Genomic DNA, 14,384 nt, shown 5'->3' with positions numbered 1-14,384 from the left:
AGTTATGTCTCATCCCAAGATGTCCCATGCCTTGGCTTGGAAGCCGGCGACCCCCCAGCCCCCTGCCCTCCTGTGCTGCCTGGGCTGTTCACATCTGAAACTCCTCCAAACTCACACCACCCCGTGGGCTGAGTTTTGGTGTTGTGTGTTCCCATACCCTGCGGTATGTTTGTTTTTGATTTAGCAACCAGGGGCTCCTGGAATTGCTTTTTTACTGTCACGCTGCCAAATGTAAAGAATAAATTCTCCTTCTGCTTCCTTGTGACAAAGTCCATACTCTGTGCTGCCCACCCTCCCTCTCCAGCAGGTGAACCAGGACTGGACAGCTTTGGTCTCATGGACGTGGGGGGTGCCTCTGGGTGTTGAGGTCTCACAGAACTGCTCCCGAGAGAGAGAGAGAGATCCTGGAGCAGGAAATCCTCTGTCCCACTGGTGGGAGCAGGGATGCTCTGAGTTGTCCTCCCCAAGGCCTGCAGTGACCCTGCTGTTCAGGGCTTTTCTGAGCTCCTGCTGTCGCTTTGTTACCCTCTCCTGCTCACTGTCTGCCATGGCATGGAGGGAAACCACTTGTAGGGAGCCTGAATTTGTAAGTCAAGGCTTGGTGATCTCTGATTTGGTTGCTGAAAACAAGCACTGAGTCACAAGCTGCTCTTGCATTGGCTTCCAGAGGCTTTGGAAGGTGTAGACAGAAATAATTTGCCTTCTTTTCCTTCTGGATGTGTCATTTATTCCCGTGAGTAGCATATATTAGCGACAGTCAGGAAGCAGCTGTTTGAATTCAGCTGCAGAAGTTAATTTTTCCCTCTGCATGTGGCTTTCAGCTGCCTGGTGCAGTTACACAGGGGTTGAGGGATTCCTGTGAAACCCTTGGGCCAGGGGGAATCTGTTCCCACACACAGCAGCACCCACCCACACATAATGACTTTGCCAGCACTGTGCAAGAACTTGAGCCTGTGTCCCCGTCATCAAAGTCCTGTACCTTGGCTTTGAGACATCATTTCATCTCATCACTGGTTTGTGTATTCCCAAGGTATGGATTTGATGCATTTGGATACTGGTAGGTATCTGGTTGAAGAGTGAGTAAGGATACAGTTGGGGAACAAGCTGTGCCTGGAACATAAACAATGATTGCATTGCAATCTGTTGTCTCATTCTCCCAAGAGAGGAGTCAGAGTTTTCATCCAGCTCTCCGTGTGCTTAGGCTGAACCATCCCAACGTCGTGAGAGCCTGCGAAGTTCCCAAGGAGATGAACTTCCTTGTTAACAACGTTCCCCTCCTGGCCATGGAGTACTGCTCGGGGGGTGACCTCCGGAAGGTAACGCCTGCTTTGCTTTCAATAAAAACCAAACACCAATAACCCAACCAAGGCATGCTAGTGCTGCTCCTGTAACCAGGGCTGCTCCATGGTGCTTCTCTTTCTGGGTACAGGTGTGAGTGAGGACGTAAATGTAGAGTGGGGAAAAAAACACGTGTGGGAAATGAGGCTTGTGTTTGTGAAACTAGAGGGCAATCCAAGGGCAGATACTCTTTTATCCAGGCAGAGTGTGCCCTTTCGTGGAGCTGCCTTAGCGTTAGTGCAGCTGCTGACACCCAGCATGTTTGGCTTTACTGCTGTGTCTCCATCTGTGCAGAGTCTGACTGGCTTGGATTCACATGTATCCAGTGTTACATTGCTCTCAGCACAGGGGGTGAGCCTACCAGTGCTGGGCTGGGGATTCCAGGGATTCCGTGTTCCGGCTGAACTGGGAGCTGCCATTCTGCACACTGGCAACACCCAAAAATAAAGGAGCCTTTCAGTAGTTCCCCAGGCAGCAGCTTGGTGACCTGATATGCTCCCTTTCCATTACAGCTGGAGTCAGGAAGCAGCAACCTGTGTAGGGGCGAAGCAGCACATCCCTGTCAGGATTTGTGTAGAAATCACCTCATCTACGTGATCAGGAAACTCATTTTTGTGTAGTTTTTGTTACTGGTGTTTGAACAGCCCCAGGGAACGTGAGCAGTTGGTGAATGCAGTAACCCTGTCTCATTGTATGGTTTCAAGTTGTTTAAAACAGTTCAAGAGACAGTTTTAAGGCTTAAGTGGCAGTAAAAGGAGGCATGTATGAAAGAGCACTTGGAGGTTGCAGACACAGGCATCAGAGACATCTGGCTCTTGTATTATTGCAGTAAAAGTTTGGAGACTCCCTGAAGGTAAATTGGAGTGAAATGGCTGAGAAATTAGCTCTACTTGCAATGCAGTGTTTGATCATTTCTGATGAACATTTAGGTGTTGCATAGATGTTGAAACAACTTAGGAAGTAACATGCTTCATTCCATTTGATGCCCTGCACTGCTTTGCTCCCTAAGGGAAAAAAAAGCATATTCTTTTTTATTTCTGATTGTATTCTTTAAATCTTTCTCTCGTTTGGCATAATTTTTGTTTTGCTTCATTATTAATTTCTCCTCGTGGATCCACCATGAGGGCTGAGGCACCTCAGTCATCTCTGAAAGCCTTGAGTGCAGTAAAAGTCAGAAATTGCTGAAGCTGCTTTCATTGCCAGGTCATTAAGACAGTGATGAGGGGGAGCCTCGCTCACCTTCAGCCCTGTGGCCCTGCCTGTGTCTCCTACCCCTTTGTTTTCTGAATTTTCATTTTGTTTTGAGTTGTTTTCTTCTTGGCCGTGATTTTATTGCACAAAGTTAACTGCCCCATTCCGCTGGAGTGATCCTTGAGCTGTGCTGTTTGCTGGGCTGTGTCAGCAGGGCATGGAAAATGTTGGGGTTTGCTGTTACCTGTTGCAGTGTGGGTCTGAACATCTTTTGCGTTTTTTGTAGCTGCTAAACAAACCAGAAAACTGCTGTGGGCTGAAGGAAAGTCAAATCCTTTCTCTGCTTAGTGACATTGGTATGTAGTTAATGCTTGCTTTCTATCTGTTTTTTTTTTTGGGGGGGGGGAGGGGGGTTGGGTTTTTTAATGTGTAGTGGCATTTTCCCTTTCTCAGCTAACCATGGAAAGGGAACTGAAACGAACAGGCTGTTAAAAAAATCAGGCCTGTTGGGAAGTACCTGGATTTTTGGACACCATGGGAAGGAAGAGCTGTCTGATACAGGGCAATGCCTGGGTTTCTCTAGGAAGGAGGTTTTCCAAGAGAGCTCCTTGTTTTCTTAATTATCTTACAGGTAACCCATCATTGCTTGTAGGAAGAGCTAGTTTTGGCATGAGAAAGTATTTTAGAGTACTGGCCTTGACTTCAGTCCTTTCAGTGCTCAGAGGGCTTCCAGCTGAATTCCTGAAATAAAGAGAAACTCTGCTTGCTTTATCCTTGTTCCCCTTCCAGAATGTTTTTTTTTCGCTAATAAATTAAGTGTCTTTGGCATGTCTTTGCAAAGATGTGAAAGTGCAGTGGAGAAGAAACAGAAGTTTGGAAGATTTTAAATGTAGAAGTGAGTGGTGGTAAATCATGGAAGGCTGGGAATGAGATGTATTTTATCAGATGTATTTTAATTGATGGGAACTTTATTTTCTGTTAAACACGTGTCTTTCAGGGTCTGGTATCCAGTATTTGCACAAGAACAGAATTATACACAGAGATCTAAAGCCTGAAAATATTGTTCTTCAGGATGAAGGTGGGAAGGTAAATCAGGTGGTCAGTGTGTTTCCACTGTCATTTCTGGAAGCTGTCACATTGAACTGGACTGAAAACTCAACTGAGAATTTACTAAAAGCTTTAACACTGTTGGTGAAGCTTTGCCATGGACTTTGTCCAGAATTTCCATTCTGGCTGTCCTCTTGAGAGGATTCTGGGGCTGTCACTGAGCAGATTTTGGGTTGTTTGGTGGTTTTTGCCTCAGCATTTGCTCTTCTGATGAACTGTTTAAACTGTCTGCAGATTGTTCACAAAATAATAGACCTGGGATATGCAAAGGATCTGGATCAAGGAAGTTTATGCACTTCATTTGTTGGAACTTTGCAATATTTGGTAAGACTTTTTTTCGTGTCACCAGCACTGGGGCAGGGCAGCTGTGGCTTGGCATGGCCAAGGGCTGAAACCTCCAAAAAAGGAGATCCTGGGGACCTGTCCCAAGGGTGTCCCCTCTCAGAGAGCCACACCTGGATGTGGCTTTGTCTCTGCAGAAATGCAAGGGAATACCACTGTCAAAGTGTCTTTTTATGATCCTTTTTAGGCTCCAGAACTCTTTGAGAATAAATCCTACTCGGTTACTGTTGATTACTGGAGCTTTGGCACAATGGTGTTTGAATGCATTGCAGGATTTAGACCTTTCTTACATAATCTACAGCCATTTGCCTGGTAAGACACTTATGCTGCAAGAGGTGCTTGGAAGTACTTAAAAATTATGCTGAAAGACTTTAACCTGCATATGGAGGTTTCTGCTTGGTTTTTAAAAGGGTGGTTCTGGAACAGAAAAAATAGGAAACTTGGGTTTCTGTTAGAACAAGAGAAGAGGTAAGTCTTTCCAGAGGCAGAGTTAATTGGAAGGGCTCCCCTCCTCTATGTGGAGATGTTCTGGGCGGATTGAAAATGGCATATTTGTCCTGAAAGACGAGTTTGTTTTCTAAAGCTGCTGGACAGGGGCACTTCTTTGCTGTCTTCAGTTGCTCCCTTACAAAAGTAACACTCCTCAGTATATATGTGAAAGCTTTTATTTTCCAGGCATGAAAAAATCAAGAAGAAGGATCCAAAGCACATCTTTGCCTCTGAAGAGATGAGTGGGGAGGTTAGCTTCAGCACCCACCTGCCGCAGCCTCACAGCCTCTGTGGGTATGTCTGCCCTCATCACAGGGGACAGTTTTGGTCTTCTAAACTGAGGACTCTTCCTCCCTTTTGCCAAGCACTGAGAGCTCCTCCTTCCTTCTCCTCAGGAGTATTTCAAGCTCCTGGCACACTGCTGTTTGCTGTTCAGGGATAGCCTGTAGCCACTGGCTCTTTTTTGGATACTTTGGGCTCTCCGGTGCCCGTTGGCCACAAAGACAGAGCCTGTTCAACAGAGCACACAAGGAGAGGCCCAGGGAACTGGGCTGCTTCAGTCTGGTGAAGGGAGTATCTGCCTCCCCTTTCTTACACCCTTCTGCTTTAGTTTGATTGTAGAACCCATGGAAAACTGGTTGCAGCTGATGCTGAACTGGGATCCACAGCAGAGGGGTGGAGGTTCAGATCCTGAGACCAGTCGTCCAAGGTGTTTCCTAATAATGGATCACATACTGAATCTGAAGGTGAGTGGGGGGCTGTTTCTGGGTTTAAAGGCCTTCTGAAAGCATCCCAGAAGAGACAGAGAGTGTGTTCAGTGGAGCAAAGCTGTAATCCTGGCATCATCCAGCTTTCAGGACCATGAGCAATTTTTTCTCTTGGTATCAGGAAGTGAGTGCATATACAGCCTGTCCAGTACGTATTGGAACATAAAACTTCTCCTGCAACATTAATCTCTAGCTTTACGTTTGGAGTTGAAGGATGACCCTGTAGTACTGTTTGTTATCTTGGAAAGGCTCACCAGGATCAAAGAAGGGTTTAATATTTGCTGATAACCGTTTTCCCGAACTTCACTGGTGATGCTGTGGCCTCCAGGTGTATTCATGCACTACAGTAGTAGTGCCTGTAGTAGAACAGAGGTGACATTCACCTGATTTTTCCTCTTCAAATAATTACTGGAGCTTTGTGGGAGTCAGACTAGCCAAGGCAAGCCTGTGTAGAAACAGGAGGACAATTTTTGTCTCCATTCTTTTGATGTAATTAAGCTGCAGCAGGACTTGTGAAGGCTCTTAATGTGTCAGATTGTCATTTTCTGTGACATTAAAAGTTACAGGCCCAGGTATGAGCGTTTTTTATGTGGGGCTTTACTCCTAAATTGATTATTGTGGTTATTAAAACCAAATGATGCTCTCATTCTGCTCTGTGCTCCCTCCCAGGCTTGTGTGCCTTTGTCTTTGTTATCCAAGGATTTGTAATCTACTTGTCCTCCTTTTACAGATAGTACACATCCTAAACATGACCTCTGCCAAGATCGTGTCCTTCCTTTTGCATCCCGAGGAAAGCCTTCATTCCCTTCAGAATCGCATTGAGTTTGAGACTGGAATAAGCACTGGAAATCAGGAGCTGCTGTTGGAAACAGGGATTTGCCTGGACCCTCGGAAACCTGCTTCCCAGTGTGTTATTGATGGTGTGGTAAGAACGATTCTGTTCGTGTCTTTCACCTTCTCAGAGACTTTAAAAGCTTACGGAAGAAAAATTGCCTGAATCTTCTCCCACAGGAGGCAGTTTGCTCTGTGAGTGTAACTCTTGAGGCTTTTTATTGGGTAATATAAGCAGATTTCTGTAGTTGTACTCCGCCTAAATATTTAAATAATTGCTAGCAAAGGGTCTTGCCTTTCTGTGGGATCTATCAAAATAAGTTTTTTAAGGCACTTGGTAAGAGAGTGCCCACAATAATTAGTTCCTGATGTGCTGGGTTAGTAGGAGCTGTTTGGGATTTCTCTTGTTTATATTCTCTTCTCCTTTCTCCCCAGAGAGGCTGGGACAGCTACATGGTCTATTTATTTGATAAAAGCAAAACTGTCTACGATGGCCCCTTTGCTTCTCGGAGTCTGTCTGACTGTGTCAACTACATTGGTGAGTGTGCTGGAGAAATGCTGTTCCTCATGCAAAATGAAAAGAAATCTGCTTTATAAAACCATGTGTGTTGTCTTGAAGAGCACTGTCTGATTCAGAGAGAACTATTTAAGAACCTGAAGCAGCCTAACACCTTGTCCTGATGACAGAGCCCTGGCATCACCAGTTTGTGCTTTTAGGCTCTGTATGGAAGCTGCTTCTCTGCTTGCTGCTTCCCCTGCTTGTCTCCTGAGATGACATGAGTCATTGCAGGACCTAGCAGACCTCTCTGAAGGTTTATTTATCGTAAATCTGTATCTGTGTGAGTCACCCTGTGTACCTCTATGAAAGAAAACTAGTGTCAGGGGACAGGAGATGTCTGCTGGGATACTGCATGTAAGGCAAATCCCTTGTGATGTGCAGTTACTGTTCAGTAACTTAATTTTCTTCGGCCTGTCTCCACTGGTTTTCCTCATCTTTTAGTGTCACTCAGGTTTTTCTGTGTTCTGGGCTGTTTTATTCTGGTGAATCTCATTGCGTGGCACCATTGTGCTGAATCTCTTGGAGGAAAGGTTTTTTTACGACGTGTTTATTGCTACCCCAGTGTACTGACAGTTCCCATCACTGCAGGGGAACACACAGGAGTCCTGCATCTTTTCCCCTTAGACATCTACACCAGGAAATCTGAGAGGAAACCTACAAAAGGTTTGAAGACATTTTCAGATGAAACACATCAGGACAGTGACCAGTATCAATGGATTAAACAGAGCAGTTGAATTTGCTTTGCTACCTTGGGCTTTAGAGTTTTTGGGCCAAAAACCCCCACAGGGTTTTAGCTGCTCAGTCACAGGTTGTCACATACCTGGGGAGGTGTGACATGAAAAGCTCATACAAGCTTCAGCAGCATCACCTAGAAATTGAGCAGAACTTACCTGCTTCCTAGGCCCCTGAAGCAGGAATTAGGAATGTTGTCCTTTTCCAGAGCTGTCGCTTCACTCTGTTTCTCTTGTGTCCAGTCCAGGACAGCAAAATCCAGCTGCCGATCCCTCAGCTGCGCAAGGTGTGGGCAGAAGCGGTTCACTACGTCATTGGGCTGAAGGAGGACTACAGCAGGCTTTTCCAGGGACAGAGAGCTGCCATGTGAGTTGGCACTCCTTCAGAGGGATCAGTGCTGTGCCAGCACAGGGTCTATTTGCCTGGAACTGTGCACCTCGGGAGTTGTGGTTCCCCAAAGCTTTACAGCCCTCTGCTGTTCTGTGCCTTTATGTTATAAAACATATTTGGGCTGGGAGCTTACTCCCCAAAAAACTGTGCTGGGTAATGCCTGACATTGATAATAATTGAAAAAACTTGAACATACTCAGAGTCTCACAGCATGGCTGAGGTCAATGGGGACCTGTGGAGGTCCTTCAGCCCAATCCATGCTCCAAAAGGACCACATCCAGACAGCTTTCAAATACCTCCAAGGGTGGAGACTCCACAACCTCTCTGGGCAGCTTGTGCCAGTGCTCAGTCACACTAAGAGTAACAGAATTTCCTCTTTTTGAGGAAGTAGGCTTTTCAGCTAATGTGTGCTGTCCTTGTTCCATCTGTTAGGCTCAGCCTCCTTCGGTATAATGCCAACCTGATCAAAATGAAGAACAACATGGTGTCAGCATCCCAGCAGCTGAAAGCAAAGCTGGAATTCTTCCACCAGAGCATTCGCCTCGACCTGGAGAGATACAGTGACCAGATGGCTTATGGCATATGTAGGTATTGGGGAACACTTGTCTGGGTGTCTCCTGTGATCCTGTAAAGGAGCTCAGCATCTTTATTGGGGGTATTTTAGCTAGGGGAGATGCAGGAGGAGAGTTTGTCAGGAGCAAAGGCAGTAGGATAAAATACAGGATATTTTTGGAGACCTTCAGTGACAGTGAGACAGGTGGTCAGCTATCCTCCACTGAGAACAGAAAACAGGAGCATTAATAGTACTGATGATGTAAATATTTGCTATTTATTCATTCAGAGTCTGATTCATTTGGAGTTGTGACTGGACACCAAGTGGAGGGCAGAGCTGCTGCATTTACTGACAGAGCTAAAAAGCTGTTGTGCTTGTTATCAGGAGGTACCATTTGTCAGGATGAGAGATAGGCTGGAAAAGCACCAGCCACAGCTTCATGTCACAGAAACAAATAGTGTTTGGGAAAGAATAGCAAGATTTACACATAGTTTGAATTTATATGGCTGAAAAATGCAGCTTGAGTCAAAAATGATGACTGGGCTGAAGGATGATGATGGAAAATGGAAAGACACTGAGAACTGGGTTTGGACAGTCTGTGTTCAATCAAAAGTGGCAGTTGTTGAGCTTAGTGGAGGAGTTTGAAGACTCAGACTCATTTTAGGCCGGTGATTGCAAGCAGTGAAATCCTACCGAAGGGTTTGTGTGTGAGTTAAGGTTAATCACAGTTGCAGCTTTACTTTCTCTGTGATCTCTTGGTCATGACTCCTGCCGGGAGATTGAGCATCATGTTCTTTGTGTTCAAATTACACCAATATAGGTAAAGTCCAGGTCTTGCTTTATTTTTGTGTCCTAATGTCTTTTTTTAAATTAACAACTCTCTCCTCTTAAGCTTCAGAAAAGATGCTCAAAGCCTGGAAGGAAATGGAAGAGAAAGCCTCTCAGTGTGCACAGGTAGGGGACGTTAAAGAAGCTTCATTATCTCTGTGTGAAGGAGATTGTGGCAGGACCTTAATGTGTCGTCTGTGCCACTGTTGTGTCTCTTCAATGTTTCAAATCCTGCCTGCTGTGGGACCAGGAATATCACTGCAGGTGCATTAAAAAACAAAGAGTCTCCTGTCACCAAGGGTTGTGACTGGATTTGGGCAAAAACAACACAAAAGTCACCGGACTCAGTTCTCTGAAAAGGAAAGCAGAATTAATAGACATGTTACTTGTTGCCCAAAAGAAATGGTGTTGCGATGGAGCAGGAGTCTTCCTGGCTGGATTTGCTGCATGCAGAAATTCCCATTGCTGAAGCTGAAAACCAATCCCTTGCTATGCAGTGATTTCAAAATTGCAGGCCTTCGTTGCAGAGTACAGACATAAATCACTGGCATTCTGCAAGCAAATACACAAATTAGTTTTAAGCAAGAGTCATCTCTTTTTTACTATCTAAGGAATAGATAAAAAGGTGGCTGATTCTAGCAGAATAATTCAAGACTGTCCCAGGCTGTTTCCAGTCAACCAGGAACCTCAACCAGTATTTACTTGGCAGACCCAGCAGAATTATGTTCTGTTATTCCACCTGCCCTGTCCCTTTGTCAGGAATGGAAAATGTTTCACTCTATACACAGGGATATCTCAGTCTGTCTAGCAGGCAGCCCAGAGACATGGAGAGATGATTTATGAAGAAACTGATTTGCCTCAGCCAGTGTGGTGGCCAGAGGTTTGGGTGTAGGTGATGCACTGAGAACAAAAACTTCAATTATTGTAGCAGCCGTCGTGTCAAAGAGCTTTTTTGTCTCCTACACTGACATGCAGTCAGCCCATTATCCAAACAAGTGTTCTGGGGGTCTTTATCTCCTTGATTGCTCTCCTTCGGTCTGATCTGTGCCCACATTCCACCTCAGGCTGAAGATATTGGCTACCTGGATGAGCAGATCATGGCTCTGCACACCGAAATCGTGGAGCTGCAGAAGAGTCCGTATGCAAGGCGCCAGGGAGAGGTCATGGAGAGCTTGTGAGTCCTGTGCTTCTCCTTTTTACTGCACGTAATTGGATTCTGTGTGTTTCAGTGTCTGAGGGGGTTTTTTCTCCTCTGTTGCTGGTTCCCTTGGCGATTTTGAAATGCAAACCACAAGTACAGAGTAGTGGACAGTTGATTTGAGATCGTTTTGCTCATGGAAGGGAAGATCCCACCACTTGTGGGACACTTCTCTGTCACCGAACTATGAAACCTCATCTCTCCAGAGTGCAGGACTAAGATATATCTTGATCTCAACTGGGGATTTCCTTTTGTGTTGGAGAGGAGTGACTTTCTTAGTGTTGAGTGAGAAAACCATGTGATCATTGTAAAACCCTGTTAAATACCTTCAGTATTTTCAAATCAAGGGTAAATAACTCTTGGGTACTTGAATATTTGGAAAGTTGATTTTTTTGGGGAAGTATTAAAATATGAAAGAGCCAAATGGTATTTCTGATCTTGAGGAGACATAGGAAGCAGTTACTGGGCTGCTGCTGAGAGCACAAGTGGTGATTCTAACAGAGAGGGATTGAACAGCCATTAAATACGTTAATAAGAGCTCTTCAGAACACCTCTGCCTCTTCAGGGAGGAAATGTGCCTGTTCCTGGCTTGTTCTCCCCTCTCCCTCTTTGCTAAGTTGCTTTTCATCCTGTGTAATTGCAGCAGAACTGGTGCACAGAGGATGAAGTGGTGAAAAGGAGAAGCCACCTCCTGCAGCAGCAGCTCAAACTAATCACGAACCTGCTCCTTAAACATTATTTTTAAGCAATTCCACCACTGCAGACCAGGGTCAGAGCTGGGAAACTGCTCCTTGTTTCTGACAGAGTGGGATTTAGAACAGGGAGGATTTTGTTCAAGGCTGGAAGTTTTCAGTTTGGTTGCTTCTGAAATATTTGAAAGAAGTAACGTTTATTTAATGGGAAGAAGAGAAGCTCAGTCGTCTTGCTTGGGATGCAGCTGTCTCTTTCCATTTACGGAACATCACTAAAATTCAGGCAAAAAATGCAGAACAGGAACAAGAACTTCTCAGGCAGTTGGGCAGTCACAGTTTCAAAAATGAAACTGGATAATTAAGGATACAGGGGAAAGAAAACACAGCTGAGCCATTTGAAGATTTGAAACTGAAAATAAGCTCCACTTGTGGTTTTCTAAGAAGAAAACGCATAATTGGAGAAAAAGAGAGACAGCTTTTAGGAAAGTGTGGGATTCCATCACAGAAAGAACATCCCTGTGTGCAAAAGGTTGTGCTTGTGTACCAGCTGTAGGAGAAGATCCAGTGTCTGTGGGTTCAGAAAGGCATCCCTCCATTGCAATGCTTCTTTTCCTGAGTCACCTGCCTGGTCACACCTGTCTGAATCATATTCTTCTTTTTAAAGGGAACAGAGAGCCATAGACTTGTACAAGCAATTAAAAACAAGACCTCCAGGTATGGAAGGAGATGATTTAAAGACTGTTTCACACTTGTACCCCGTGATTGATTTTTCTGAACTGAAACCCAGAAATTACTGTTAGGATTTACTAACGTGGTGGTTGCTGGCCCTTGCAGATCATGCCTACAGTGACAGCACAGACATGGTGAAGATCATTGTGCAGACAGTACAGAGCCAGGACCGAGTCCTCAAGGAGCTCTTTGGCCACCTCAGGTACTGTATGCAGACAAAAAACCCAAACAAATCCAACTTGCAGCATTTGTAGCTTTGTAGTAGGAAAGGAGAGGGAAAACCAGGGGGGTCAGAGCCCAAAAAGCTCCATCCACGTTTCTCATAGCATTAATTCTGCTCCTCTGTGTCGAATTTCCACTTAATTGTTAAAAACGTGACTGTTAGCATCCAAGAGTTCACTTTAAAACGAGGCAAATTCTGCCAGTTGGAGGTTGGGATTCAAATCTTCAGGAAAAACAGTAGTAGTGTAAAAGCTGAGAAGATACCCCAGTGATTTGTACATTAATTTTTCAAGTATCTTGAATCCCAAGGTGGGGCTTTTGGTTTTGCCAGAATGTGTTGCCACACAAACTGGGAAGTGACTTTGTGTTTGGTTTTTATCCTAGCAAGCTCTTGGGCTGCAAGCAGAAGATCATTGACTTGCTCCCCGAGATTGAAGTGGCTCTAAACAACATCAAGGAAGCTGACAACTCAGTGATGCAGATGCAGGGCAAGAGACCAATTTTTTTTTCTGGCATCTGCTGAAAATTGCTTGTGTGAGTAGCTGTTGGGCTGTTTGTTTGCACTTCCTTCCAGTGCAGGAGCCGGGAGACATCAAAGTAAACTCAGCAAAAAGGAGTTACTGCCACACCATGGCTGATTTTTTTTTTTTTTCCCCTGCAGAGAAGGGCAGTCTGAGATGGTGAAAGCAGAAGCTAAGTAGGTGCTTTCCTGGTTAGCTTAAAGTGTTCTAGAGAGTGCTCTGCTCCTTTTGCATTAATGACAGTGCCTGAGGCCATCTCCTGATTCCCACGTCTGTCTGTGTTACCAGCAGTGCTCCTGTGTAATCCCAAATCTTGCCTACATAACGTTTCAGCCTAAATGCTTCTGAATTTCCTTCTTCCAGACTCAGAGCTCCTCTCGGTCACTGGTCAGCTCCAGCCTGGAAGGGACAGCCTCAACTCCAGCAGCCACGTGGCTCCCGCAGAGCTCCTCAGGGAACACAGCTCCTCACCCTCTGTCCTCGCTGGCAGCTCCTGAAGATGGGTACGAGCTGCTGGGGAGGGAGCCACTGCAGGGAGCTCAGCATGCCTGCTTCAGTATCTGAGGGCCTTTATTCTCCCCAGACAAGTTGCAGGAGTTTGTGTGTTACTAATGCTTTGGAAAATCCGGGATTTGGTTGAACTCTTGATTGAGGAACCTCTGCTCTCTATTTCTGAGCCAGTTCCACGTACTGCATGCACTGCTGAAGCATGTGCCCTCCATTTATTGCATGTCATGTTGCTCTTCCTTGGGCTTGGGTCTGGTTATTAAGGCCCCTCTCCTTCAGTCCACACTGGGCTATCAGGAGCTGAGGGGGTTTTTCTCTCTGCTTAATTAGCAATTTTACTTCCAGTATGTTCTGTCGGTGTGAAGCCATTCTCCTTTGTCCTGCCACGTCCAGGCAGGATTTTGTGTCACCTACCACTACAAATCACTTTTTTGGGTTGCTTGGGTTTTGGTTTTGTTGTGTTTTCCCCCAGTGCAGAGCTTTTTGCTGGCAGTGGTACTTTTGGTGCTTGGAATCCATCATCTTAGGGGTTTTTTGTTCCTGCAGGGAAAATTTTGCTGACGTGATACGGGAGAATGTGAATTACCTCGAGCTCTTCAGCAGCATTCTGCAGGAGGTGAGGCAGGAGCAGAACAGCATGATGGTAAGTGGTGGTGCATCTGCCAGGACCTGGCTTTCAAGAACCACCTAAGGGTGCTCTGGGGACGTGGAGAACTCCTTGAACAGGAAAAGGTACCAGGCTGCTCCAAGCCCCATCCAGTCTGGCCTTGGACACTTCCAGGGATGGGGCAGCCACAGCTTCTCTGGGCAGCCTGTGCCAGTGTGCATGGATATACGTGTCTTCCCAGTATCTCATCTATCCCTGCCCTCTGGCAGTGGGAAGCCATTCCCCCTTGTCCTGGCACTCCAGGCCCTCAGAAATAGCCTCTTTCCATTTTTCCTGTCGGCCCCCTTCAGGCCCTGGAAGGCCACAGTGAGGTCATCCTGAAGCTTCTCTTCCCCAGGCTGAGCAATCCCAGTTCTCTCAGCCTTTCCTCAGAGGAAAGAGGAGACAGTCATCCTTTGGCCGCCAGTTTGGAAAATCCCACGATCTCCCAAACTAGAATGGACTCACAGGGCTCACTGAGTCTGGCTCCTGTGCTGTGCTGCATTGTGTTAACTCCTGGGAGCATCCTTTCTAAGGGCAATTACTGATTTTTCATCAAATGAGACACACGTCCAGTAGCCAGACCCTGCACTCAGTTGTTCTTTTGCTACTCTTTGCAGAGCTTCGACTGGAGTTGGCTGAAGTAGCCCCAGGAGCTGCATCACCCAAGTGCCTTCTATGTGCTGAGCGCGGGCTCGGCCGCCTTCCCTGTGGGACCCAGCGGTGTTTTGTTGACATCACC

At 45.9% G+C, this 14,384-nt stretch overlaps 2 protein-coding genes across 2 annotated transcripts in view; both read left to right on the top strand.

Annotated features, from left to right (window-relative positions):
• CWF19L1 (CWF19-like 1, cell cycle control (S. pombe)) overlaps nucleotides 1-1,061 on the top strand; it is a 9,519-nt gene extending 8,458 nt beyond the window's left edge. Inside the window, 1 exon segment of the mRNA XM_017733791.1 lies at nucleotides 1,031-1,061. Coding sequence (XP_017589280.1) covers nucleotides 1,031-1,061 — 31 coding nt within the window.
• On the top strand, nucleotides 7-14,378 carry CHUK (conserved helix-loop-helix ubiquitous kinase). Its single transcript, XM_017733782.1, is given in 20 exon segments — nucleotides 7-1,316; nucleotides 2,816-2,885; nucleotides 3,527-3,615; nucleotides 3,871-3,960; nucleotides 4,166-4,290; nucleotides 4,654-4,761; nucleotides 5,078-5,213; nucleotides 5,965-6,159; nucleotides 6,501-6,603; nucleotides 7,599-7,722; nucleotides 8,179-8,330; nucleotides 9,192-9,253; nucleotides 10,192-10,301; nucleotides 11,682-11,731; nucleotides 11,852-11,948; nucleotides 12,353-12,464; nucleotides 12,467-12,502; nucleotides 12,853-12,992; nucleotides 13,543-13,639; nucleotides 14,263-14,378. Coding segments are annotated over 20 exon segments (2,115 nt in total). The 5' UTR covers nucleotides 7-1,124; the 3' UTR covers nucleotides 14,290-14,378.
• Nucleotides 14,379-14,384: the final 6 nt, after the last annotated feature.

The sequence above is a fragment of the Corvus brachyrhynchos genome, unplaced genomic scaffold, assembly GCF_000691975.1.
Source record: "Corvus brachyrhynchos isolate BGI_N302 unplaced genomic scaffold, ASM69197v1 scaffold334, whole genome shotgun sequence".
In the NCBI taxonomy this organism is placed as follows: Eukaryota; Metazoa; Chordata; class Aves; order Passeriformes; family Corvidae; genus Corvus; species Corvus brachyrhynchos.
Note: the sequence above shows the minus strand (reverse complement) of the source record. Positions and strands in the feature narration are given on the sequence as shown.